The 27251-nt window shown below is 45.9% G+C and overlaps 3 protein-coding genes across 9 annotated transcripts; 1 reads left to right on the top strand and 2 right to left on the bottom strand.

The window, feature by feature from the left end:
• rnls (renalase, FAD-dependent amine oxidase) lies at nucleotides 1–9584 on the bottom strand. Of its 2 annotated transcripts, none has more exons than XM_040134605.1 (7): nucleotides 9256–9584; nucleotides 8343–8448; nucleotides 6957–7099; nucleotides 6289–6447; nucleotides 1916–2089; nucleotides 479–654; nucleotides 1–392 (listed from the first exon to the last, which is right to left on the bottom strand). In XM_040134605.1, the coding sequence occupies exons 1-7, from the start codon at nucleotides 9371–9373 to the stop codon at nucleotides 240–242; spliced, it is 1029 nt and encodes a 342-aa protein (XP_039990539.1). In that variant the 5' UTR covers nucleotides 9374–9584; the 3' UTR covers nucleotides 1–239. The 2 variants fall into 2 exon arrangements, with proteins under 2 accessions (XP_039990539.1, XP_039990540.1); XM_040134606.1 differs by lacking the exon at nucleotides 9256–9584 and adding an exon at nucleotides 9009–9230.
• lipf (lipase, gastric) lies at nucleotides 7990–22510 on the top strand. Of its 5 annotated transcripts, none has more exons than XM_040134599.1 (11): nucleotides 7990–8065; nucleotides 12311–12470; nucleotides 13831–13942; nucleotides 15511–15709; nucleotides 16733–16842; nucleotides 17784–17920; nucleotides 18106–18252; nucleotides 18395–18466; nucleotides 19205–19273; nucleotides 20170–20280; nucleotides 21085–22510. In XM_040134599.1, exons 1-11 carry the CDS (start codon nucleotides 8058–8060, stop codon nucleotides 21205–21207), a joined length of 1248 nt encoding a protein of 415 aa, XP_039990533.1. In that variant the 5' UTR covers nucleotides 7990–8057; the 3' UTR covers nucleotides 21208–22510. The 5 variants fall into 5 exon arrangements, with proteins under 5 accessions (XP_039990533.1, XP_039990535.1, XP_039990534.1 ...); XM_040134601.1 differs by lacking the exon at nucleotides 7990–8065 and adding an exon at nucleotides 8447–8877; XM_040134600.1 differs by lacking the exon at nucleotides 7990–8065 and adding an exon at nucleotides 10255–10442.
• On the bottom strand, nucleotides 22444–26671 carry ankrd22 (ankyrin repeat domain 22). 2 transcript variants are annotated; one of them, XM_040134607.1, is made up of 6 exons: nucleotides 26540–26671; nucleotides 24793–24984; nucleotides 24498–24605; nucleotides 24042–24119; nucleotides 23406–23504; nucleotides 22444–23319 (listed from the first exon to the last, which is right to left on the bottom strand). In XM_040134607.1, the coding sequence occupies exons 1-6, from the start codon at nucleotides 26558–26560 to the stop codon at nucleotides 23242–23244; spliced, it is 576 nt and encodes a 191-aa protein (XP_039990541.1). In that variant the 5' UTR covers nucleotides 26561–26671; the 3' UTR covers nucleotides 22444–23241. The 2 variants fall into 2 exon arrangements, with proteins under 2 accessions (XP_039990541.1, XP_039990542.1); XM_040134608.1 differs by lacking the exon at nucleotides 24042–24119.
• Nucleotides 26672–27251: the final 580 nt, after the last annotated feature.

Below are 27251 nucleotides of genomic sequence, written 5' to 3'. Positions count from 1 at the left end.
TGATGTATAAATCCTTACAGAGATTTATTTGGTTTCAGACAAGGCACCGAAACAACATCAATCACTGGAACATTTCTACGCTAATTCAATGAAACACTTCATAAAACCTAACGTCTTAACCCTCGTCTTTAACAGATGACTCCTAGTGATTACCGACAGTGTCAGTATCAGGTCAGATCCTCCTGTTGGACTCTGGAACTCGTCCACAGCCTCGATGAGGTCCTGTTGCGGCAGTGGCATCAAAGTGAGGCCTTCAGCACACTGAGCACGCTCAGTGCAGACTCCACGCATCCGTCAAAGTTGGAGTGGCTGAACGCGTCGCCGCCGCAGATGAGCGGCGGCCGGTCGAGGACGGTCATCTGACCCGGACAGTCTGGCACCGAGGTCAGCACCTGCAGGAGGGACGGGAGGGATCGTGAATCCAGAGTTTCCTCACTCAGAGGAGCATCTCTCAGGACTTTACCCGGTGAAGACTCACCTGGGAGAACCGCCACTTCTGACACTTGATGCTGATTGGCTGAGGCAGACCGGGGAGCAGCTCGCGGAGCTCCTGTAAGATGATTGGCTGGACATCCTCCTTGTCTCGCTCCAGGTGCTCCAGGCCAAAGGGGACGCTGGTGTGGACGACGAGGGACGGACCGAGACCGGGAGCGTCTGAACGGACAGAGGTAACCAAAGGTTAAGGTAAATGCAAAGAGCTAAATCGAAGTAGCCGAACGTTTTGCCTTTTCCTGTCCCATTAATCAAGTCCTGACCTCCAGGTTTACGGGACTCTACAACTGTAGAAGGGAAATCTTAAGACACGTCTTTTTAACAACTACTTATTTCACATTTTTCTGAGGTTTTTGTTGTTTGACATTTCATGCCTTAGTTAAGATTCAATACTTTTATTAGATAGTTGACATTAGAGATGGTGAATTAATCACTTCAGAGACTCTGAGTCTTTCTGGTCCTGACTGATGGACTTTCAGCCTCGTCCCGCAGACCACTTCAGGCTCTGAGATGTTTCGGTCTGTCCTGCTCACACAGCAGGTTTAACATCCGCCCACAGATGGTCAGGGGGGCTGTGGGGGCTGCTCCAGAAGCGGTTCGTGGTGGTTTCTGGGGTCTGCTCTTGATCACGGTCCTGTTGTAGAAGCAAGTGTCTGTTCAGTTTCCTGACCGACTGCAGGACGTCTGCCTCCAGAACCTGCTGATTTTTAGTGGACTCCATTCTTCCCTCTGTCCGTGCAGCGTTTCCTCTGCCACTGGCTGCCACCCCCCCCCCATGCTGAGCAGCTGGCGGGGGGGGGGGTCACCAAGTACTGACTTTTATACTGTTTAATCATTTTCTGTTCGTTATGGCTGATGAAATAAAACATAATAGAGCATTAACATTTCAACATTTCACTTATTTACTTCAAAAATCAACCAAATACGGAATTTTCCCAAACAGTTGCAAACTCTACTTGGTCGGTGTCATGAACCTTTTGTTCGCCAGGACACTCTTTTCTCTCTTTTTAATTTGTTTTTGTCGTCAGTCATGATACGTCACTTCTTTTTTTTAATCATTCACTTTTAAGTGAAACCAAACTAAGGTTAGGGTCAGGACATTGTTCAAAAACAGTCCAGATTGTTCATTGCATTTTCAGGTTGAGGTTGGACACTGTCTGCCGATTTAAAAATGAAAAGTCCATTTCACAAAACGGACAGTTCAAGTTTTAGTCCTGATACCAACCTGAGTCCATTAATACTTATTATCCATATCAGATAATAAAGATATTAGATATTTTACTTTGCTCAAGGATTTCATTAATTCCCTAATTTTTATACATTATGGTGTTAAGAGCTTTTGGATTTTGACGGGGTGAGGCGTAAATTAATTAATTGATCTTAACGGTACAGGTAAGAAAGACGGGTGAGCTGACAGACAGACCTGCGTTGCGTTTGCGGGGGTCCACAGCGATGTAGCGGATGCAGGGGTTGTCGGTGACGTATCGAGCCGCCCAGGGGAAACTGAAGACAACATCCGGAGGGAAGAAGAGCGCGACGGCGAAACGAGACGAGTACACGACCCCGTCTAACTGCTGCTTCTGCTGGACAGACAGCACTGGGAGACGGAAAGGCAGAGAGACAGAGACAGTTCAGTACATTTCTAGGAGCTTGTTTACCAGGCGGGGAGGTCTACCAGCTGCATTATGGGAAGTGTAGGACCCATTGTTCTTCCAGCTTGACCCACTCTTGAGACTAACGCTCTGTTGAGATATAGTATAAGTGGCAGCTCTGGCAACGCTCATGTTTAGCAATGAACGCATAATTTACATACTCAGCTCTGATTGGACAGTTATTCGCTACTTTTCTGTCATAGCCAATGAACGTTCTATCAGAGCTGGGGTTAAAGTTTCATCGTAACCGGTTAAAGTTTCATCGTAACTGGTTAAAGTTTTATCGTAACTGGTTAAAGTTTCATCGTAGCAGGTTAAAGTTTCATCGTAACCGGTTAAAGTTTTATCGTAACTGGTTAAAGTTTCATCATAGCAGGTTTATAGTTTCATCATAGCAGGTTAAAGTTTTATCGTAACTGGTTAAAGTTTCATCGTAGCAGGTTAAAGTTTCATCGTAACTGGTCAAAGTTTCATCGTAACTGGTTAAAGTTTCATCGTAACTGGTTAAAGTTTTATCGTAACTGGTTAAAGTTTCATCGTAACTGGTTAAAGTTTCATCGTAACAGGTTAAAGTTTCATCGTAACTGGTTAAAGTTTCATCGTAGCAGGTTAAAGTTTCATCGTAACTGGTTAAAGTTTCATCGTAGCAGGTTAAAGTTTCATCGTAACTGGTCAAAGTTTCATCGTAACTGGTCAAAGTTTCATCGTAACTGGTCAAAGTTTCATCGTAACTGGTCAAAGTTTCATCGTAACTGGTTAAAGTTTTATCGTAACTGGTTAAAGTTTCATCGTAACAGGTTAAAGTTTCATCGTAACTGGTTAAAGTTTCATCGTAGCAGGTTAAAGTTTCATCGTAACTGGTTAAAGTTTCATCGTAGCAGGTTAAAGTTTCATCGTAGCAGGTTAAAGTTTCATCGTAACTGGTTAAAGTTTCATCGTAGCAGGTTAAAGTTTCATCGTAACTGGTTTAAGTTTTATCGTAGCAGGTTTATAGTTTCATCATAGCAGGAGTTTCATCATAGCAGGTTAAAGTTTTATCGTAGCAGGTTAAAGTTTCATTGTAGAAGGTTAAAGTTTCATCGTAACCGGTTAAAGTTTCATCGTAACTGGTCAAAGTTTCATCGTAACTGGTTAAAGTTTCATCGTAGCAGGTTAAAGTTTCATCGTAACTGGTTAAAGTTTTATCGTAACTGGTTAAAGTTTCATCGTAACTGGTTAAAGTTTCATCGTAACTGGTTTAAGTTTTATCGTAACTGGTTAAAGTTTCATCGTAGCAGGTTTATAGTTTCATCATAGCAGGTTAAAGTTTCATCGTAGCAGGTTCAAGTTTTATCGTAGCAGGTTAAAGTTTCATCGTAGCAGGTTAAAGTTTTATCGTAGCAGGTTAAAGTTTCATCGTAGCTGGTTAAAGTTTCATCGTAACTGGTTAAAGTTTCATCGTAACTGGTTAAAGTTTTATCGTAGCAGGTTAAAGTTTTATCGTAGCAGGTTAAAGTTTCATTGTAGAAGGTTCAAGTTTCATCGTAGCTGAATCACTTGCGGACTGATTTAATGATGGCACTGAAACACCTGAATGCAAAGCCTCCACTGATAAAGCTGAAACTGTTAAATCTGTATGTTTGCCTACATTTGGTTAACTGACAACTAGCTGGTTAACTAAAGCCTGATTAAAGCAGCCAGTTCAAACATTAAACATCATCTCGGTCTGGTTTATATTAAAGTTTTAATCTGTTTCAGTTTTCTCGTTTTCATTGGTTTGATATTTTCTCCCTTTTTCATGATTCAGATTCCTGATACAGAAACAGTCTGCAGCTTCATACTGGGCACACACACACACACACACACACAACCAACCTTGTTCCACTGTCCTTGTGGGTACACTCATTGGCATAATGCATTCCCTACTCCCCTAACCTAACCCCACCCTGACCCTGACCCTGACCCAAACCGTACCCCAACCTAAACCTCATTCACACCTGAATCCTAAAACCAGGTCTGAACCCTCAAACGAAGGTGTGAGGACAGGACAAAATGTCCTCACTGTTTGGTTTCAAACCAAAATTTGTCCACACAACCATAGAAAGACATGTAGACACAAACACATACTGTCAGTGTATCTAATAATAACCTGAGTGTGTGTGTGTGTGTGTGTGTGTGTGTGTGTGTGTGTGTGTGTGTGTCAGCAGAGAGGAAATGGGCGCTGTCCCCTGCCAGCCAATCAGATGAGCTGAAGATGACATCATCATCATCTAGACAGACACACATGTGCAGGAGTCTTTGTCTGCAGCACACACACACACACACACACACACACACACACACACACAGAAAATCCAGAAAGTTCTGCAGCTTTTAAGAAGTGTGTGTTAACCATTGACCAATCAGAGACCAGGAAAGTAATTTACCATCAGAGTGTGTATTGATTCTGTGTGTGTGTTATTCGACAGTTTCCAGGTCTAAACCCTCTGCAGGAGGAGGAAGTGGTCATCACCTCGTCAGAGTAAAAGCCCTGACAAATATCCAGTCCTGTTTTCTGGCCTCCAACCCCTGGTCTGGGGTCAGGTTTTGGATTCTGGGGTCTTTGTGAAGATCAGAGTCTCTGAGGAGAGGAGGGGTCCTCAGAGACGCCTCTTTCTTGCTGAATATCTTTTAAAAAAAATAAAGATTTGGCGATTTAAAAAGGTTCCCTAATCAATAACCCCGTTACAGTGATGAAAATGACGAACATGTGTAATAACCGATCAAAATGAATCAATAAGTGTTTTTAAGTCATCGTGACATCACGGCAGCTGGATTTGAGCCTTCCGCCCCCGTGTGGTGAAACTACGTGACTGCAGCTGTGTCCCAGTTCCGGTACAATGCTGCACAGTGAGTACTTCTGTAAATACTTCTCACAGTTTACCGTTTTTTGCAGTTAGTAAACAAGACGCCAGTGGACTACACTGTTTTGTACCAACAGGAAATGATGCAATATGTGCGTCAGAAGTCGGCAATCCGACTGTGACTTTGGAAAGTCACCGTTTTTTCTTTCATCTTAATACTAGTCATTTATGTCTTTTTCCCGAGAGCTTTCTGAAGTCGTCGTCCCGTCGCTGAACTGTAGCACAGTGGCGTCCGGTTGAGGGGTCTTTCTCAGCACAGAGTTCAAATGGGCCAAGTTGAACTCAGGAGTCCAAGCTCCTGAGAACGGGAGGAACTACCACCACACGTTTTCATTAAAACACCGTCCTTAATCTTAATAACTAAATCTAGAATATCCATCCATCCAATTAGCTACACCCACTCCAATCCGCACAGCTGAAATTGAAATCTGCTGATGAATCAAATACGATTCAGAAACTTTGCGCCTCTAATCGTCTCCTCCATGTTTTTAATCTTTTCAGTAAACAGATGTCAGTGTGTCACTGGTTCTCTCCAGTGTTTCACTGCACACGGCAGATTATCCTCTTCACCAGCCGTCAGCCACTTAACTCACAGGACTCGCTGTCGATCAATACATAGCTAATAATGAGCCAATCGAATACACAGTATGAAAACACTCTGAAAGGAGCCTTTCTGCATAATTTGACTTTTGATACTTTAGTACATGTGTTTGACAACTTACTTCGCTTTACTTTGAATGCAGGACTTGTAACAGAGTCTTTACAGAGTGTGGTATTGTCACTTTTACGTGACTAAAGGATCGGAGTACTTTCTCCACCAGCGTCTACTTCTGCCTGAAATCAAAGACCAATCAGACTCTTCGTTTTGACGGCAAACGTGGCGCCGTTATCTCTAGGCCTCTCTCAAAACAGAGTACGCGGGTTCAGACTCGTGTACTCGAGAGTTTGAACTCGGTGAGTCCACGCTCCCGGTGTTGGGGGACCAGGACTGTTCATCTGTTGACTGAGAGCGAGATCGACCAATCGGTTTGTGTGCACGCTTCATTAAACGGCGGGCGGGGCTGACGGGGTTAACCTCCTGAACGGAAACGGATCAGACCTATTGTGTTCACCTGCAGCCTCAGACCGTGTCTGTGTTGTTGCACGTCTACCTGTGGGAGGACCGGACCTTCGGAGGACCGTCTGACGGTTCAGGTTTTAGAGTTCAGGTTAGAACCAGGTCTAGGTTCAGTTATAGCATCACATCTCTGTTAGAGTCTTACAGTGTCCCAGGTCTCCCTGCAGCTGCAGTATCTGAGGGACCGGCATCGTCAGGACGACGGCGTCGAACGTCTCGCTGCCTCCCACCTTCCTCTGAACCTCCCATGATGCACCGCGGCGGTACAGGCCGGTCACATGATGCTCGAAGAACAAGTCAGCTCCTGACACAGAAACGACACAGAATCAGTTTTTAAGCCGTTCCCGTCTTCACCCCGTCCGTCCAACACTGACTTCAGATCAGTTTATGACCCCCCCCCCCCCAAAAAAACCATCAGTCAGAACCAGAACTAATATGAGAGTCAACACGTGAAAACTGCGTCTGTGTCAAGTTGAGAGATCCGGTTTCTTAAAATCCGTTTTTTGGTGTCGGGGGCAAAACGTTTAATGTTCGAGTCCGTCAGGGAGGTTTTTCCTGAATGAGCCTCCGGTCGTCTGTTTGTAAAAATCTTCATTTGTAAAACCAGAATCTATAAATACTAAAGTCCAACATGTCCCTCTGAGACGTGCTGGAGTAGAAGCAGAGACTAGCAGAACACAGAAGGACTCGTGAAGTACAGTACTCATGGAGTAATCTCCGCCAAGACCATGACATGTGGCTGAAAGGTCTCGAAGAGGCCAGTAAATGGTCAGACTGAGGTTTCGGAGAGACAGACAGGCAGGCGGCGTTTACCTGACTCAGACAGGAAGTGCTTGACCACACTGCACATGCCCAGTGGCGTCACGTAGTTCTTGCTGTCGTCTTTCTGCTTCAGACCTTCGACCGGACCGTGAAGAGGCTGCAGGACGCCCGAGGACAGCAGCTCAGAGTAAAAACTGCAAACACACACACACACACACACACACATTATTGGCTTTTCTTTTTCAAGAGAAATGAAAACGGATACAACAGACAACAAGCACAGACTAAACACAATGTCCATCAGTACAGTACCAGTCAAACCAGAAGAGAGAAATTAAAGGAAGAAAAAATAAATGATTATATTAATTTGGTTCATGAGCTTAATGTCGAACTGCTGAGACGCATCTTCTCCTTCTATCAAAGACAAACTGATTCCAGACCAGCAGGTACGAAAATCGGCTGTTGTCAGCTGAAACGATGCGTTCGCCGTCTCTATGTTCAGGTCGAACTTGGCCTCTCCAGCCGGGGATGTGGGGGTCCTCAAGAAACAGGATCTGTCGCCTACGAGACAAAGTGAACCGGTTCAGGCAAAGGTGGACCTCTTCCCTGAGCTTCTCCTGTAAACCAGCTCGTGCTGGACATTGTCTTCACCCAGGGGTCTCAGAGCCTTACTACTGTTCAGATTCACGAGGTTCTGCCAGGCGAGTCTGGGGTTCTCACAGGTTCCATACACTGCACGAGCTGCTGTCTGACAGAGGCTGAAGGATTATTTTATCGGGGCCATTTCCGACGCTTTCGAAGCCTCTGAGGCGTTTCACGTCTTCTTTAACACATTATCTGACAGTTGGTGCCTGTACACTCACACTAGTGCCTCATCCTGGTTTCCATCATGTCCCGGCTCTGATGCGGATCGTAAGGAGCCTGGTTTTCTTGTCCCTGCACGGTTCTGACATTACTCAGCCGTGGTATCCATTTCTGATTGTTTTCTTCTTCACAAAACATTTGTTTCCTTCCCTGTAAAACTTGGAGGGCAGACGTCCACCCACGTGTCCCTCCGCCGGTGGCCACCAGATGTCAGCAGACATCCTAACGCCCGTCATCTTTAAAGGTCCCCCTTACTACTTTCTGCTGCTAACTTCTGCGCAGCTAAAGATGCTGAGGTAAGTTGATCTAACATCTTGACCGAGGTGGACACAGAAAGACACTCGACTGATGTGGTTCAGAGATGCATGGGGGACATTTAGACACCGGTTTGCTTACTTGTCCAATATTTCCCGACACAGGAAAACAGTTCTCCCCGGGTGGTCGGGGGGAACCTGAGCTCGTGCTGCTCAGTGTTGAAACGTGAGCTTCAACAGGTTTGTGATTTGGGTGAAACGACCCTTTAAGGCAGGTGGGGTTTGTTATGTTGCAGTGCTGCAGGCAGGTGCGTCCTACCTGTGGTGTGACTGAGCGTAGGCCGGTGTGGCGGTGATGTACTGAGCTCCGAGATCAGCTGAGTGAGACGAGGGGTCATTGGGACGACTGGTGGACATCCTGCCCCCTGAGAGACAGACAGAGAGACGGAGAGACGGGTTCAGTTCTCTGTAAATGAGTAAAGAGTTACGTGGTGGCTCCTGGCACCTTGCACGGAACTCTGCTCCTCCCCCGTCTCCACACCAAAGTCCGTTATAAATTTCACTACTTTTATGTTCAATTACGTGAGATAAAGCGATAAGAACCGTTGGAAGAGATTTAATACATGGCTCTGAAGTGGAAGGAAACCAAGTGTCGTTCAGCCAACTGCTAAACAGAAAACACCTTCAGAAAAAAGCAAGTTTTCACAGGACAGGACTGAGGACATCAGCAGACCAATAGACGCAGTTTACAAAAAGCTAAAACTTTATCGTAATTTAGTGAACTTTATAAATCTGTTGTGGGCCAAATCTAAGAAGAGAGTCTACTGGTCTTGAATCTGAATATAAAACTGGAGGACCGACGGAATTTCTTCTAACTCGGTCTGCGGCAGATCTGCAGGTTTCAGGTGAATCAGATGTAGCCGGTAGAAGGGAATTCACCCGTTTTCTGCTAAGTTTAGTGTTGCTCTCGTCTATAGGTACTAACCTCACTCTGTACCCAAAAACAGGCTTGCGGACTGAAGTGGGGCAATCAGAAGTCAGTTTAAAAAGTTGGCATTTTAATGAAATGAAGTCAGTTTCATAGGTCATCTCCAAGCCGAATTAAGCAGAAGAGTCCGCTGGTGCAGAAACGATCTTCGCTCATGTTCTGCGCTGTAACCCCGAATGGCTGCAAGCCGGGGAAAATTAAATTCTAAGATTTTTGAATCGAGATCTGACTGTATGACACTCACCCGAGCCCCTAGCTTTGTCCCAGACCACTATCTGAACTTTGTTCTGCAGCTCTCTCCTCAGGAGACATGCGCACAGGCTGCCTGTCAAGCCGGCTCCCACTATTAAAACCCGGGACATTTTAGCACGGACCCGCAGCAGTCGGGCTAACTCTACAAACCGAATATAACCCGGGTTTAACCGTTCCAGTCCAGCATGTCTTTGGGTCCAGAGCCACAGACGTTAAACCCTCCTCCTGGGTTATAAAATGGCCAAAACGCGACGGACCAACAAAAACTATCCCTGGGGTCTGAACGGTGTCAAGGTAACCGGGAAAAACACGGGACATCCGACTGAGATTTTCAAAATAAATGTCATCTCTCGCCTCCAAATAAATCAAGAAGTGAAGTCAGAAGAAGAAAAACCACAGTTTAGATAAAGGGACACATTTATAGTAAAGTAATTTCAGCTTTATTCTGCTTTTATATTATTATATTATATTATATATTCTGTACCCCTCTACAGTTATCGCAGATGGTATTAGTTACTAAATATTCCAAATACATGTATGTCTACAAAAAACATTATTATGTAATATAACGGCAACAAAACAAACATGTTTTACATATATGTAAACACACAATATAGGTTCTTATATTGTCCAGACTTTTCTACATGTGATATATCTGGGTATAAATCAGATTTTATTGGTGTTTATGGGGAGATTGTTTAGATTTTATTCAATTTCAGTTCAACAATTTCTTATTCTGTGCAGTGACAGGCTGTGCTTTAATTTTGAAGGATTCATTTTGGAAACTTTACAGCGAAATAATCAAACAAACCTTTAAATACGTTTTTGGTTTTCAATATATTCCCCATGAAGATCGTCGTCATAATGTGATATTTTTGACCGTGTTTTCTGTTTTTTTATTTAAATTTCAGTTTTTCGTTTTTGGACCAAACTGGCTGATTTCCGCTTTTGCTCTTGTTTTCTGTTTCCGTTCCCCGATGATTCGATCAAGGAGGAAAGTCGATGAGAAATCTTAGTGATCGATTAGCAGAAGACAAAGGGTTAATAACCCGAGGCCTGGGTCTGACCAATCACAGAGAGGCCCTCCCTATGACGCCACAGCCGCCCACCCACTCAAGAACCTAGAAAGTCGCTCAGGTGGTGAAGCTCAGTCAGAGACCGCCCGAGAGCAGAGAACCGGTGAGTTCGCCGCCGCCGCCGCTGTTGTGACCTGTTATTAACTCGCTGTTAACTCCTCATTACCCTGTTGTTTCCCGCGTCGGCTCACGTGACGCGTCCTCGTTTAAACACGTTGATTCCCGCCACTTCTGACCGGAATGTGGTTCTGTTGACGTCTCCGCTGCTTTTGACGCTCAGCTGACGGTTTCCCGCAGCTGCTCCTGAAGTGACCCGTCAGGACAGAAAACAGGCAGGAAACTTCCTGTACCTCCGATCTAAGGAAGTTGAAACCAGGCTGGAAACAGGCAGAATGTCATTCAGTGGTCAGGGGGGTAAAGGAGGAGGTGGAGGAGGTGGAGGAAGGAGAGGGGGAGCGGAGGAGAGAAGGAAGTAAAGGAAGAGGTCGAGGAGGTAGAGGAGGAAAGTGTCCACCGGAAAAATCTCCCAGTTTGTGACACAGAGACGACCAGAGACAAACGGGTCCTGAGTGGACGTTGGTTCGATTTAAAGGTTCACGAGATAAAGAGACTGAGAAACACTGTTCAACCGTCGTCTCCTCCCAAACATCGTCTCCTCCCAGCCGTCGTCTCCCCCCAACTGTCGTCTCCTCCCAACTGTCGTCTCCCCCCAACTGTCGTCTCCTCCCAACTGTCGTCTCCGCCCAACTGTCGTCTCCTCCCAACTGTCGTCTCCGCCCAACCCTCGTCTCCCCCCAGCCGTCGTCTCCTCCCAACCGTCGTCTCCTCCCAACTGTCGTCTCCCCCCAACTGTCGTCTCCTCCCAACCGTCGTCTCCTCCCAACACTCGTCTCCTCCCAGCACTCGTCTCCTCCCAAAAGTCGTCTCCTCCCAACCGTCGTCTCCTCCCAGCACTCGTCTCCCCCCAACCGTCGTCTCCTCCCAACCGTCGTCTCCTCCCAGCACTCGTCTCCTCCCAGCACTCGTCTCCTCCCAAATCGTCTCCTCCCAACCGTCGTCTCCTCCCAACCGTGGTCCATACGACTGTTAAAAAACAACACATGGACAGTTTTGTGACCTGCCGCTGCTCTGGTTCAGGTTTAGGTACTAAAACTACCGGGTCAGGGTTGGTACCAGAGGGTGGTCAGACTGGTGGTCAGACCATCATCCCTGGTGTCAACGCTGCGGTTCGTCTCCTCTTGTATCAGCGTCGGGACAAACTTCAGTCTCGTGCAGAATAAATGTCCACATCTGATGGAAAGACCGTTTGAAAACAGCCTCTGCTTCTACTTCGTTGTTTGCGAATCAGTGTGTTGACTTTACTTCGGCAGGATTATTCCACTCAGTCTCAAACGAGCAGGTCAATGAAATACGCTTGAGCTCCTTTGTAAATGAAAGGAAATCAGGGATCTTACCTGGAAATTTGTCTTCATCAAGATGAAACTCAACCAATCAGAAGATCAGGCCCCTGAAAACTCGTCCCCTTCATCTTCTGGGACACCAAACCTGCGGGTTTCCGAATGAACACAAAAAGAAAATATGACGGAATAACTTTCCAGACTCACTGGCGTGTTACTCGGCCTGGACCGGGTTTTATCTTTTCACCTGAACCTGAAGCGACAGGCTGACATGCATCAGCACAGAGTTGGTTTTATTTCTAACGCAGGGCTGTTTTCAGTCTGAAGGCTGATTAAACAGCAGTTAGAGACCCTGCTGACCCCTCCTCAAGCAAAAGATCCTCTTTCAACCATTGGTCAGACCCTTAATCTCTCCCACATGATCTTCAGCAGCTTCAATGAAATTCATTCAGTTTTTAAAGAAGAAATATTTTAGGTTTTACCAGAAAAGCACAGAAAAACAAGTTCTACTGACAATTTATAATGAACCATGAACACATCAGTCTGACTGCAGTGTGTGTGTGTGTGTGTTCAGACAGATGATGTTGCGTGTTGTAGTGTGTGTGGTGGTCCTCTCTGGTCTCGTCCACACTGGACCGACTGACCTCTGGTCATCTATGCTGAGACTGTCTGACGTCCACCGATGCTCCAATAAACCACAGCAGACGCTGGACCCTGAAGTGCACATGAACATTGTGAGTACAATCAGTTACTGTCAGATAACTTTCAGCTAACATTCAGGTAACCTTCAGCTAACCTTCAGGTAACCAACGGCTAATGTTCAGGAAACCTTCAGCTAACATTCAGGTAACCTTCAGCTAACGTTCAGGTAACCAACAGCTAACATTCAGGTAACCTTCAGCTAACGTTCAGGTAACCTTCAGCTAACATTCAGGTAACCAACAGCTAACATTCAGGTAACCTTCAGCTAACGTTCAGGTAACCTTCAGCTAACATTCAGGTAACCAACAGCTAATGTTCAGGAAACGTTCAGCTAACATTCAGGTAACCTTCAGCTAACATTCAGGTAACCATCAGCTAACGTTCAGGTAACCTTCAGCTAACCTTCAGGTAACCAACGGCTAATGTTCAGGAAACCTTCAGCTAACATTCAGGTAACCTTCAGCTAACGTTCAGGTAACCAACAGCTAACATTCAGGTAACCTTCAGCTAACATTCAGGTAACCTTCAGCTAACATTCAGGTAACCTTCAGCTAACGTTCAGGTAACCTTCGGCTAACCTTCAGCTAACATTCAGGTAGCCAACAGCTAATGTTCAGGAAACCTTCAGCTAACATTCAGGAAACCTTCAGCTAACCTTCAGGTAACCATCAGCATATTATCTTTTTTTCGTCTTTTTTCTTGAAATATTGCGAATTTTGTCTAAAAAATGTTACGGTCCTCGTCATCTGTACCTGGTTCAGAGACAGACGCAGACCGCTGTGTGTCCTCCGCCCACATTAACCGTCTCTTATTAGCCAACGCGGCAGAGTCACGGTGGTGGTTTAGCCCACGGTTCTGCCTCGCAGGAAGTTTCCCTTCAGACTAGACTTGAAATCAAGTGTTGTCCTTTTGTAAAAAACACATTCAGATTTGTCGAGGTCACGCTCACACGTCTGTACCTGTCTTCTTGTTTTTCGATCAGGCAGACGTGTCATCACTATTAACTCTGAATCACGGGATGTATTGATTTTATCTGTGTAAGTGTGTTCGCATTTGACGACATCTCAGCCGTACGTGCAGGTGTGTCCACACCTTCGGCTTTAGCTGACAAGGACGACGTGTGGTTGAACCGCTGCCAGCCCGATGTACGTGCGTTCCCACCAGAGCTTTCCTGCTTCCCCGTGTCATGTTTTACCGTGGAACCAAGGCGTCCCCTTCGGCTCTGAGGCGTTGCCACGGGCGTGCTTCGACTGTTTTGGACAATTTTAAACGAACCGACGACCTGAACATAAAACATCTTAGGATTCAGCTTTTAAATCTTGATTTGAATGCGTCCGTGTCTTCGTTTCTTTGTGTCATTTCTTTACTTCCTTCCCGTGTGTGTGTGCTCAGACGGAGATAATCGAACGCTGGGGTTACCCCGCGGAGGAACACGAGGTGCTGACGGAGGACGGGTACATCCTGACTGTTAACAGGATCCCACACGGACTCAGACACACTCCAGGTCAGACTCTGCTGTCTCTGTGAGGACCACCTAGGGTTTTACCATGCTTGTTGTTTAGAGTGAGAGCGAGGACGTTTTGTCCGCAGTTAGGTTACCTGTCGGGTACCTGCGAGGACACGACCCGGTGCAGGACGCCGTTCCTGATCCTGTGACCCAGAATCGAGGAGGAGGAACAGGAAGCTGAAACGTGTCATCAGACCTTCACTTCCTCTTTTTTACCGGATGAACTTTCCTCTGTAACGTGCTTGAGACGGTTTCATGAAGGTCACATCAGTTTTAAAATAAATTGAATTCTGTGACCGTAAAGACAGACCAGAGCTCACTGAGGACGGTCCGCGTTACGTTTGGGTCTGGGTTAAATGTCGGGGAACAGAGTCCCGGTCCGGGTCATGTACCTAACCTGCAAAAACTGTTGAGTCACGGTTCCAGGTCACTTTTGTCTCAGATTAAGAGAATTGTTGCATAAAAAGCAAATATCACAATAAATAAACTGAGACGAAATGACCAAGAAAGCGAGTCACAGAGTTCTTCGCTGTTAAAAACGGCAGAACAGTCAGAGGAGTTTGGTGCTGAACTCTCGGACTGAAGAGGTTTGATGAAGTAAAACTTTTTGCATCGTGAATCCGTCAGGAGGAAGAGGAAACCGCTGAACTTTAATCTGAAACATTCACCAGAGACACTTCGGTGTCATCACCTTTTTATTGCTTAACTGAAAAAGAAAGAACAAAGTACATGACAGGGCAAAGCGAGCAACAGAGCACGTGACAGAAGTTCCTTCCCCACAGCAAAGGTCTGTTCCAACTGGAATAGAATAGAAAAGTAAGAGAAGAATTAAAAAGCACAACTTAAAAGAATATTTAAAAATATACATATAAACCTACTAGAAATGAATATCAGACAATCAATCAAAGATGGAAGGTGAATATAGAAAAACGCGTCCTGCTCCTTTTTATTAACCTTTTCTTACATCAAATTTTAGTTCAGATTTAGAGATTTTTTTTGGCTTGTAAATAACAAGTTTCAGAGGAAATTAAAATTGTACCAAATCATTTAGTTGACTCATTTAGTTGACACTAGTAAATTATAACAAGTTGAAAATCGTCATTTGTATTCAAATGAAAGCGGATTCATTCATTCCAGAGCTTTAACGAGCTGGTGGAGTCGTAACGGTGGCAGTCTGGTCTGAATGTCAGATAAAAGCCCTGGAAAGTCAGTGAAAGCTGATTTTTAGGATTTTATTCTTTTTGTCTTTATTGAGTAACCGACAGTGGAGATGTTTTAGAGGTCCTATGCAACAAATGTCCCCGGGACTCAGACCAGGAATATTTCATTTTCAGTTCAATTTTTATTTTTTAACAGGAAAACCAGCGGAGTCACAAAACCACGACCATGTGACTCAGACTGAGACGCTCTTCATGTGGCGAGGCCAAACAACAACAGCGACAACCCTGTTTGTTTTACAGTGGACACAAACACGATGCACGTTCAGGATCTCAGACCTCTGCTCCGCCGGGACTCTCCAGTCTGGTTTAAAGGTTTAAGTACTTTCTGGTCTTTGTGTGCTGCAGGTCCGAAGCCAGTGGTGTTGCTCCAGCATGGCCTCCTGGCTGCCGGCAGTAACTGGATCACCAACCTGCCAAACTCCAGTCTGGGATACGTGCTGGCCGACAACGGATACGACGTGTGGTTGGGAAACAGCCGAGGAAACACCTGGTCCAGGAAACACCAGACGCTCCGACCAGACCAGGAGGACTTCTGGAGGTTCAGGTACCAAACACCTGTCTGACATCACCACACCTGTCTGACATCACACCACCTGTCTGACATCACACCACCTGTCTGACATCACACCACCTGACTGACATCACACCACCTGTCTGACATCACATCACCTAACATCACACCACCTGTCTGACATCACACCACCTGTCTAACAACACACCACCTGTCTGACATCACATCACCTGTCTGTCAACACACCACCTGTCTGACATCACATCACCTGTCTGACATCACACCACCTGACTGACATCACACCACCTTTCTGTCAACACACCACCTTTCTGTCAACACACCACCTGTCTGACATCACATCACCTGTCTGACATCACACCACCTGTCTGACATCACACCACCTGTCTGACATCACACCACCTGTCTAACAACACACCACCTGTCTAACATCACACCACCTGTCTGACATCACATCACCTGTCTGACATCACATCACCTGTCTGACATCACACCACCTGTCTGACATCACATCACCTGTCTGACATCACACCACCTGACTGACATCACCACACCTGTCTGACATCACACCACCTGTCTGACATCACACCACCTGTCTGACATCACACCACCTGACTGACATCACATCACCTGTCTGACATCACACCACCTGACTGACATCACCACACCTGACTGACATCACACCACCTGTCTAACAACACACCACCTGTCTAACAACACACCACCTGTCTGACATCACACCACCTGTCTGTCAACACACCACCTGTCTGACATCACACCACCTGTCTGACATCACATCACCTGTCTGACATCACACCACCTGACTGACATCACACCACCTGTCTGACATCACACCACCTGACATCACATCACCTAACATCACACCACATGACTGACATCACACCACCTGACTGTCAACACACCACCTGTCTGACATCACACCACCTGTCTGTCATCACACCACCTGTCTGTCATCACACCACCTGTCTGACATCACACCACCTGACTGACATCACCTGTCTACCCGTGTGTCTGTAGTTATGATGAGATGGCTCTGAAGGATCTTCCAGCTGTTGTAAACTACATCCTGAAGGTGACCGGACAGGAACAGATCTATTACGTCGGACACTCTCAGGGAACCACTATAGGTAACGCACGCACGCACGCACACACACACACACACACACACACACACACTCACACGCACACACACACACTCACACACACACGCACACATGCGGAGAATGATATCGATCCTCTGTCAAACTCCTGTAAACGAGCCAACAAGCTGCAGCGTAACTTGGATTAATAACTTTAATACTAATTACTAAGTTTCAGAATGTAATGTAATGAGTAAATGTCCATTAAGGTGCCAGATTATTGGGGGGGGTCCGACCACTTCTGTAATTTACATTTATGTATGGAGTGACCTGTCGTGACTCCAGCGTCATTAAACTGGTTTATGGTTCTGTTCAGACTCTCACAGCACCTGGGTCAGGTTCGGGAAAGATCCCGGTCTGGTTCAATCCAGAAAAAGTTCACATTGAGTTCAGACACAACCTGTTTATTTACACTGAACCAAAACCGCCATCTTTCCCGAACCTGAACCAAAGAGCTGCTGTTGTCTAAACCGCAGACGGGACTCTGGATGTGAACCTGGTCTCTGGTCTGACAGTCCACCTCCTGGAGGCTCTGCTGCTGTTGCTAAATGTGTCGCTTCATACATTCAAAGAAGGAAAAGAAAGACTTTGTCTCTGAACATAATCCAGCCAGATTACGTGTCCGTCTTTTCTGGGAGCCGTGGCTGCACATTCTAATAAATGTGAGTGTGGAAGCTCGCTCCTGCCAGAAATATTAAATCCATAAGTCCTGGAGCGTAAAAATCTCACGGTGCTTGTCAGTAATGTCGTTCAGTACATTCATATAGACTGTAAGTGTCGAAATGGTGACTTGTGAGGTTGTAACTATGAGATACCCTCGACATGAACGTATCTGGCATGAACAGGCTTCCATACCTGACAAGAATAATTACTATGCTATAGGTTTTGTCTCTGTTGACATCACTCTAGCAGAGTCTCTTATTTCCCAGCATTCATAGCGTTCTCCAAGCTGCCCGAACTGGCCAGTAAGATCAAGATGTTCTTTGGTCTGGCTCCTGTGGCGACCGTCGCCTTCACCAGCAGCCCCATGACCAAAATGTCCTGCCTGCCAGAGTGGTTCATCTGGGTAAGACCTGAGCTCCTGGTAGTCATTAGTACATGACCGTTCCCCTGGTAACAAGTTCATTAATGCCTGATCAGTCACCTGTTAACGAGTCATTAATACATGAGCGAATACCTGTTAACTCAGTTCGATTTGAATGAGTTATTAATACATCAACGGATGATGTGATTGGGGTCGTCCCCCTGTAGGACCTGCTTGGTAGGCGGGACTTTCTGCCTCAGTGTCACATCATCGAGTGGTTCGCGGAACACGTGTGTGCGGAGCGGCTTCTCAGTGAGCTGTGTGGAAACATCTTCTTCGTCCTCTGCGGCTTCGATGAGAAAAACCTCAACATGGTTCGTATCAGACAGACTGAAAATGACAACGTCTGGAAACTCATGATATTTAACAACTGAAAATAACGTGTCGAGCGGCAACGATACGTTTTCTGTGTTCTAGACAAGAAAAATGTGTTTGTAAATAGCTGTTTGTTTCCAGACCCGGACTCCGGTCTACGTCACACACAATCCTGCTGGGACCTCAGTCCAGAACATGGTCCACTGGGCCCAGGTAACGCTCACTCACACACACACACACATTACTTCTTACTGTACCTGTGAGCACCGGGCTGCTGCGTCCGACCCTGACGCCTGACCCTGATCTCTCTCCTCTGACACTGTTCACAAGGGCTGGGTGACATGGATGAGATCGATATCAACATATAATATGGATAATATTTTTCCAATCGTCATGTACGCACTCAGTCGTCAGTTTATTAGTTCCGGCTCAAACCGAGTCAGTCTGATCCAACAGTCCGGCGGTAAATCCTCCATCACGAAGGTTCCGATGTTCGGTTTGCGTCGAAACTGTTTCAGAGACGTGTTGATTCAGCTGTGCGATCATTGCAGAGGACGGAGTTTGTGCTGCCGTTGACCTGCGTTGTGTTAAACTGACACGTGTTTCTGTTATTTTGTCCACCTCATTTATATCAACGGGGGAGGATCTGAAGATGCAGAATGGGTAACGTCTTCATCAGTAGACGTGATTGTTATCGCCCAGGTGGACTAATGTCCTCCCGACCACACCTGAATGTGTTTTCCATGCACGCACAGATTTTTAACAGACCGTTTGCTCATGAAAACTGTTTTACAGTCATGGAAAAGTCAGTGAACGAATGTTTGGTAATAACATGATACATGACGAGACATCATCAACTTTCACGACTCAAGTCTCAACCATCATCTAAAAACAGCGCAACCAACCCACATGGAGACCGAAGCTTTATGTGAGCTGTTGTTGCCGTTTCAGGCCGTTAAAGGAGGGAAACTGATGGCGTTTGACTTTGGAGCTGCAGGAAACCTGAAGCACTACAACCAGGTGAGTCTGAACCAGGACTCGGCAGAGTCTAGTCCCTGTAAACCCTGGAACCGAGTCTCTTTAAAAACCAGGTGCAGTTTTTTTAATCAGAAAATGAAGGTGAGGTGTTCAGATCTGGGTTTGGTCCTTTCGTAGCTCATAGTGAAAGAAGTCTGGTTCTCTGTGAAGTGGATCCAAGTCCTTTTGCTTTAAGACTGGGCCACTGCACAGAAAAGCTCTGACCTCTCCCAACTTCACAGCTTCACCTCAGAAATGCCAAGTTTAGTTGCTTGTATTTGATGAAATACAGCACATTTGAATCGGGATTAGATTCACCACGACAAACATCGAGCATGTAACACTGGCGTCAGAGCATGTTAGCGACGCTGCGCTAACGACGTCACTGGAAGCAGAAGTACACAGAGACGTGAAGCGTGTGTGAAAACATGACAAAAGATAGAATAAGTTCAACAGCTGAAGGCAAACAAAAAGGTGGTGATGATGATGATGATGATGTGTACTTTATAAGATGGCGGACGAGGTTTTTAGGAGAAATGGAGACAGTTAAAGTCCAGCACCAGCCAGAGACTGAGGGGAACCTTTAAAGTTAGATGAAAATGCTTTTATCGTGAAATGTTTGGTCCCGTAAATGACTTCACTGTGCTGAAGAAGGAGGTGATGTCACGTTTCTGATCATTAATAAATATTGATCAGTGTCCTGCTGTGATGATGGAGCAGCAGTGTCTCTGTATCCGGTCCTCACAGACCACAGAGCTTCTCACAAAGTCCTGATGCTTGTTTCTCCTGCTGCAGGTGATCAGACCAGGTCTTTGTCTGACCTTCACTTGAGTCTCATTATGGGACCATTTCTCCGTTTACTGTCTCTGTCTCTCTGTCCCCCATGTGTCCCCCCTCAGTCCACTCCCCCTGAGTACCGCGTCCAGGACATGAAGGTTCCCACCGCTCTGTTTTCGGGGGGACAGGATACGCTGGCGGACCCCAAAGATGTGGCTATGCTCCTCCCTCAGGTGAGTCCTCCGGTCCAACGAGGTCAAAGGTCGCGGGTGACGACGCACCGCTCCCCAGCAGCCAGAGTGTGATTGCAGCAGCACCTAGTGGACATCAGAGGAGCTGCAGCTCTGAGGCTGCTGACCGGTTCACGTGCCCAAATTTTAATAGTTTTCCAAAACAAATCTCCTCTGCTGTGCAGTTTATTTAGACGCCATGTTAGTTAACGAGCTGACGTCATTCCATGTATAATTGGTAGCAAAGCTCGACACACGATGAAGACGAACCACCATCGGTACCTGAAGAAAAGCCCGATTAACTGTTAAGGCTCCCACAGAAACAAATATTTCAAAATGTCTTAATAGTGAATGAACCATTTGTTGGGAGAAAGACAGAAAGAGAAATGCAGCAGAAGGGATCCCACAAAATGTATACAAAACTTTATTACAACACTTAATGGACCAGGTAGACGACAATTCAAAAAAGAGCAAATTTAAATTCAGAACCAAAAACATTCCAGTCTCCTGCATCTTACGTGTAAACGCGATTTATCAAATCGTTAATTTGTCAGTCGGGTCAGTGACAGGTCTGGGGAAAAGGCTTTATATCAAAATCCTCAAAGGAGCCTGTGCAGGAGAAGAAGGCCGATGAAAAAGTGAAACGCCACCTTCTTGGTTCTTTCACTGTCAGAACGGTTCAGTCTAGAAATTCAGGGAAATAAAGTCATTGAAAGAGTATTTTAGGAGGTCGTGTCATCATTCATAGTGATTCTAGCCAAGAAATCATACCCGTCTGCCCGCCTGTCTGTCTTTCTGTCTCTGCAGGTGTCTAACCTGGTCTTCCATCGGCACATTGAACACTGGGAACATCTGGATTTTATCTGGGGCCTGGACGCTAATGAGCAGATGTTTCCCTTCATCCTGAAGCTGCTGCAGGACCACCGTTAGAGGCCGACGCGCCGAGCAGACCGATGCACCTCAGGGAAACCGGCAGACGAACTCAACACCAACACCTCGTACCCAGCAGCTGCATCAGACCGTTTCCATGTTATTCATTCAGACGCTGCAGGTTCACTCGCTCCACATCTGTGCAGCTTGACTTTCCGGGTCAGGAACCAAACGCATCATTGGCACTGACGAGACAAAACACGATGACCACCTGTGCACCACCGCCCCTGCAGCCCTGCGTGTCGAGAAGCTCCGGTGTCTTGGCCCGGGTGTGGTTTATGAACTGGTGGGTGACGTCTCGACAGGGAATGAAGACATAGGTGAACACAGACGTCCTGCACCAATCAGAGACTGAGGGGAAACTCGGTCTCACATTTCAGCTTAAAATGCTTGTATTGTGAGGTAATAAGAGCCTCGGATAAAGGTCATTTTATTGTGGAGCAGCAGATGAATGAGTGTAACTGTGTGATGCAGCTGGTGTTTAATAACTAATAACGTAACAACTGGTTTCTAACAGACTCTGACGCAGCTGTGACCAGATCTCAGTGTTTATCAGCGTCTCTGTTACCGGCTCCAACTCCTCCATCAGCGGAGGCTGCTGGATGAACAGACGATGAACCACAACACAGTAAAACACATCTGGAATAATATCAAATAAGTAGAACACTGAACGTTAATAAACTTGTTCTTAGATCTGGTCATAAACTACACGACAGTCCGTTATAAACCAGTTGTTACGTGTTTATTTACTGATCAAAAATGGGAAATCTGGGACTAAAAGTAAAGCGTTAACATATTGTGATTTTATTTTCCCAACAGTTCTGATGAACTGTTTTCTGTTTTATTTTTCACCAAATCGTGTAACCAGCTGGAACAGTGTCACGTGTTTTATTATTGTGTGTAATGAGTCCTATTCGGTGTGAGCCCTGCGTTTATCTGCCTGATAACTCAGAGGTTTTCACATTTTTAGCTACACTAGCAACATGGCCAGAAAACACGACAAAGCATCCCCACGTGGCTCATGGCTAACGTTAGCACGCTAGCATCAGAAACATAGATTACTTCGACTGGTTTTTCTGGTATTAGTCCTTTAGTAAAAATGAATCATGTGCCTTGAATGGTTGTGGGCTAAACTCGATCGGGTTCAGATCTCTGACTGTGGCTTTAACAGGATTTCTTTAACGTTTCAATCATTCATTTTAAACCAAAATATAAATGACAAAGAGTATGAGTGTGTTTCTGTTTCATTTCAGTTTTATTAACAACCGGCTGACAGAGGAATAAAGGTTTGATTTTCAACGAATCAGATGATCTGTGACAGTTTTTCAGTTTTTACACTCACAAGTTCACTTGCACTCTTTCTACTTTTCTACTCTTATTCCATCTCGTTAATCAGACGTTAATCTCACGTCTGAGTGTTCGCTACAGAGCTGGGGTCAGGACGTGGTTAGCCTAGCTTAGCACAAAGACTGGAAACGGGGGGGAACTGTTAGCCTAGCTCCATTAAAAGAGACAACCTCCACCTTTCAACAGCTCCACATGCTGGTGTAGTCAGACAGCCTGACCCCCACCACTATGACAGTGAAGGTGTTTTTAAAAGGGAGAAACCTTGCACTTCAGTAAAGTGCCGATCCAGAGGGGTCTGGGGTCTGGGCCACAGGCAGGGGTTTGAGAAGACCTTCAACCATCACGTACATGCCTAGTGACTGTATTACGGTGCATCACTGAAGCCTCTGACCGTCCTCTTACGACGTTCTTATTACAGGTGAGTCACTGAGACACGCCGACACAATGTCTACGTCTTCTACGCCTGTTCAATCAGCAACACACAGCAGGGACACACAGCTGGAGCTTCCATTCATCCTGCAGCTTCACAGCTGTCAGGTGACTTTAAATGAGCAGAGACAGGAAGTAACGGTGGAGACGCGTTACTCACCTGTCTCTGTCTGTCTGTCTGTCCTCTGTCTCTGTCTCACTGACTGTTTCTCTGTCTTTCTCACCGATTGTCTGTCTGTCTGTCTCCGTGTCTGTCCATCATTGTGTCTTCCTCAGCATGCTGACGATCTTTTTGAACTTCAGTCTGGTGGCGATGTCCAGCGGTGTCTCTCCGTCCTGTAGAAGACAACAAAGACAGGATTCAGACCTGCGAGGTGTCAGCAGGTCTCAGAGGGTGCCTTGGTGGTCGTCCTCACACGTACGTGATTCTCGACGTTGGCGTCGGCGTTTCTGTCGAGCAGCAGAGGGACCAGACGGTGACTTTTCCTCTGACAGACGTAATGAAGCGCCGTGTTTCCTTTCTACACAAACACACGAAACACATTCCCACCGTCATCAGACGGATGATTTTCATCTCCAAGAGCTGGTGAGTAAATTCAGCCGTTCATATTAAATTTAACTAACACAGAATGTGACGGATGTAAGACGATTACAGATGAGTAAACAATCATGTACCAGAAAGTTCTGCCTCTTCAATTCTCTAGAAATGACTCCAATCAAAAAAAAAAAATAATGAATCAGTTTTTAATTGAACTGGGAGCCACCGTCAAAATGTACAGGGTTCATATCCTTCAATAAATCTTTGTTGATCCAAAAAGAAGTAACAAGGCTCAGTGGACAGGGCAGGGTTAACCTGCCCGCTAACATCACCGATTCACAAACATCTGTCGGTCATCAGACCAACTCATCAGGCAGCGGAGATGACGGGGTGTGAAACTCTGAACTACACGAGCCGAACGCCTCAGCTGTAGTCCCTGTTGTCATGGCCACCACCAGATTTCCCTGCGAATACAGCTGAGCCAACTGCAGGTAAAACACCGGACATGACTGAAACTCACGTAGTCGACAGCGTTGACGTCGACTCTGCTGCTCAGCACGGCCTCCATCAGAGTGACATGCTGCCTCTGTTTCTGTAACTACCCCACACACACACACACACACACACACACACACACACACACACACACACTGTACGATGATTCAGTTTCTCCGTTTAGTAAAATTTCCCAATTGAGTTTCTGCGTAGGACCTTAATTAAAAATGTCATTTGGTTCTAATCAGAAAAACTAGAAACAGTTCAGAGACAAAGTGAGTGTGATTGTGTGTTAGAGTTTGTCTTTACGCTGACGATGCTCCGTTTAAACTTTCTCCATTTAGTTGATCATCATTATTCAATTATTAACTTCACTCTCTAACTTTATTGAACTTTATTTTCTGTCAGAAACTTTATTAATCTTAATTCATTATCAGAAACGAAATTAGCGGGAGACGTCGGACCTGTGAAATGAGCGTACCATGAGAAAGTACCCGAGCAGCAGGATGGGCATCAGGATGGCGATCATCAGATACTCCAGCAGAGAGAAAGTTCTCTTGGACACATAGTGGAGACAAGTCCTCTGTTTCTGAGACACAGACAGAGACAGAGACACAGATGTATTGTACCTGTATTAATGTCAGTTAGCGCTGACGTAATATAACAGTCTTGTCAATAAAGCTCTTTTGAATTTGAGACAGACGGATACACAGGCTCAGTATTTTCTATTTTTTCCTCACTGACAGTAACGTCATGACATCATCAGGTGAAAGCACCTTATTGGTCAGGTGGACGTCGGCCCGGTTGTCCAACAGGTATTCCACCACCCTCAGGTTGCCGCGGCGACAGGCAGCGATGAGGGGCGTGTCCCCGGTGTGTTCCTCCTGAACATTCAGGTTGTCTGGATCACTGTCGAGGAGTTGATAGAGCTGGTGGACGTCTCCGTCATACGCTGACTGACAGGTCGGCTGGGGGGGGACACAAGAGACGCTTTGAGGGACACTTCGGCGGACTATTCTGCATAAGCGACTTGTTCTGAACCAAGTCTGAAGGACAGGTCCGAGGACATTTCTCTGCCGTCAGAAACACAAATCTACAGAGTTTGACCGGATCGGAGGCGATCGCACGGACACTCCAGAGTTTTTCACATTTGGGGTCCGGATGTTTTCTGTGGTTCTCGGTTGATGGTTTCCAGCTGAGACTGAAGCTGCAGTCTGGCTGTGGATCAGGGGAAACCTGCTCCGTCCTCGCTGGATATGACAAATGTTGACGCTGTGTTCAGGACTCAACTGAAAAAATAAATAAATATAATCACATTTCATAACTGTCTATAAAATGGACAAAAAACTAAAAGTCAGAGTTTTTATTTTTTTTTGCTTAAAAAGTTTCTAGAAGGGTTAATTGATCATCAGGACTCAATGTCAAAAATCGGTTATAGTGCAACATGAAAAAAGCTCATTTTAATGTCAGTCCTGGTATAATTCCACAATAATCAATAATTATATCAGTTTCAAATCAGTCAAACTGTCCCAGGAAAAGCTGCCGAACCAGCTGTGATCAGCTCCTGTTCTCAGTGTAGCCGTGGACGTAGAGACAACTGTCACTGGGTCACTGTGATACTGAAGGAAACCTAAAAACAGCAAGATTCTGAATGAAGTTCTGCAGTTGAAAGCAGCATGTTCTTTCTGGTTAGAAGCAGATTTCTGGAGGTTTACTCTGGATGGACATCAGGGATCGTGATGTCCCCAGGAAGTGGAAGTCACACGGAATCATTTCAACATGTGTCTTCACGTCTGCGTTCAGGTCTGACTGGTTTGGGACTCTGAGGAAGAGGAGGAGGACGGTTGTTGAGGCCACCGGCCTCCAGGTGTTTTGGAGTTTCCTCATCTCCTCCCTGATCTTATCCTGTTGATCAGCAGCCAAACTACGATGACTCACTTCCTGTTGTTCTTGCAGCACCTGTTCTGACCTGATGCGGGTGAAATCATGAACCCGTTCACCCGGTCAGGTGAATCAGCGATGAAAATGATAGAGTAGGACTCAGTTTTATGGGTAGAAACGGGGACGTCCGACTCCGGAGGGTTGACTCACTGGACTCTGACATTCTGATGGTCGCTCTGTGAAGAACCAACGGCACAAAGTCCAACGTCTGAAATCCTGCTTCGGTGAAACTAAAGTGGTTCAAGTATCCAGAGCAGAAGCCGTGGACCTGTGAAGGTCGCGTTCTGCCTGCGTGTGACCTGAAGGACGTGAGGGACCAGGTGCTGACAGCGGTGCCGCTGCACTGGCGCGACGGAACCGGGGCTGGTTGATCCGGTCTGGACTGTCCGCTCTGCGGTACGAGAGCCTCCGGGTACAGGTACCGGAACCTCTCTAACGCCTGCGCACTGTTACGGTGGCGCTGCGTCCGTCTCGTGCTGAACCAAACTCACCTGTCCGGTCCGGAAGTGGGCTCGATTAAAACAAAACAAAACATCGGATTAAACAAAATAAAATCATCTGATTAAGGAATAAAACAGTTACCTCAGAGTAAACCAGCCCCATGGCGGCAGGAACACACCTGGACACGTCCGCACTGACGCCGTCAGCACGCAAACATCCGGTTCCACATTTCACAATAAAAGAGACAGGAGGCGTTGAATCCGACGGCCACACCTCCTCCTGTTTCCTCCTGACTTTTGTTTTAGGTCCCTTTTTCCAGATAAACTGAACAGTCCGTTCATTCTAGTTTAGGCGACAGGTACAACGTTTAAATCGTTATACTGAAATAAATGATGAGCGTGAATTTTAAATTATTATCCATTTTTTGATTCTGTTCTATTAATAACGTAAACTGCTGTTTGTGACGTTGGTGTAAGTTTGAGTCGGACACATTTACATCCACCACTGAGCAGTTTAAAAATCGTCAATCATCGTTTCTTGTTTGTGTTTGTGAGCTGATCCTGATCAATCAATCAGTCAATCAATTAATTGGACAAAAGCACACACACATCTACATATCTATATACATCTACACATAAATACGTATCGTGTGCACACACATACATACACAAACATACAGACATGTACGCCGTCAAGACAAAAAGCAGACTCATCTCTTTCACATCTGTTTTCCTTTTTATATTTAATTCACAGTCTCTCACCACATTCAATAATGAATTCTGTTTTTTAATCTTATTATCATCCTTTTCTAAAAAACTTTAACTGTTGTCCTTGGATATTTCTGCTTTTCCCG

This window comes from Xiphias gladius, chromosome 9, assembly GCF_016859285.1.
Source record: "Xiphias gladius isolate SHS-SW01 ecotype Sanya breed wild chromosome 9, ASM1685928v1, whole genome shotgun sequence".
Taxonomy (NCBI): domain Eukaryota; kingdom Metazoa; phylum Chordata; class Actinopteri; order Istiophoriformes; family Xiphiidae; genus Xiphias; species Xiphias gladius.
The sequence above is the reverse complement of the archived record's forward strand: the minus strand, read 5'-3'. Positions and strand labels throughout refer to the sequence as shown.

What these genes read in the sequence shown, in the direction of transcription:
- lipf (XM_040134599.1), top strand. An exon ending in CTGAAGTGCACATGAACATT is followed by an intron (nt 12,471 to 13,830) that starts GTGAGTACAATC and finishes GTGTGTGCTCAG; the next exon opens with ACGGAGATAATCGAACGCTG. An exon ending in GAGGACTTCTGGAGGTTCAG is followed by an intron (nt 15,710 to 16,732) that starts GTACCAAACACC and finishes GTGTGTCTGTAG; the next exon opens with TTATGATGAGATGGCTCTGA.
- rnls (XM_040134605.1), bottom strand. Translation starts at nt 9,373, where the DNA reads ATGTCCCGGGTTTTAATAGTGGGAGCCGGCTTGACAGGCAGCCTGTGC. An exon ending in TACGCTCAGTCACACCACAG is followed by an intron (nt 7,100 to 8,342) that starts GTAGGACGCACC and finishes GTGTGTTTGCAG; the next exon opens with TTTTTACTCTGAGCTGCTGT. An exon ending in CCCCCGCAAACGCAACGCAG is followed by an intron (nt 655 to 1,915) that starts GTCTGTCTGTCA and finishes CTGTCCGTTCAG; the next exon opens with ACGCTCCCGGTCTCGGTCCG.
- ankrd22 (XM_040134607.1), bottom strand. Translation starts at nt 26,560, where the DNA reads ATGGGGCTGGTTTACTCTGAG. An exon ending in TGGGGCTGGTTTACTCTGAG is followed by an intron (nt 24,985 to 26,539) that starts GTAACTGTTTTA and finishes GTCCCCCCCCAG; the next exon opens with CCGACCTGTCAGTCAGCGTA. An exon ending in TGCTCGGGTACTTTCTCATG is followed by an intron (nt 24,120 to 24,497) that starts GTACGCTCATTT and finishes TGTGTGGGGTAG; the next exon opens with TTACAGAAACAGAGGCAGCA.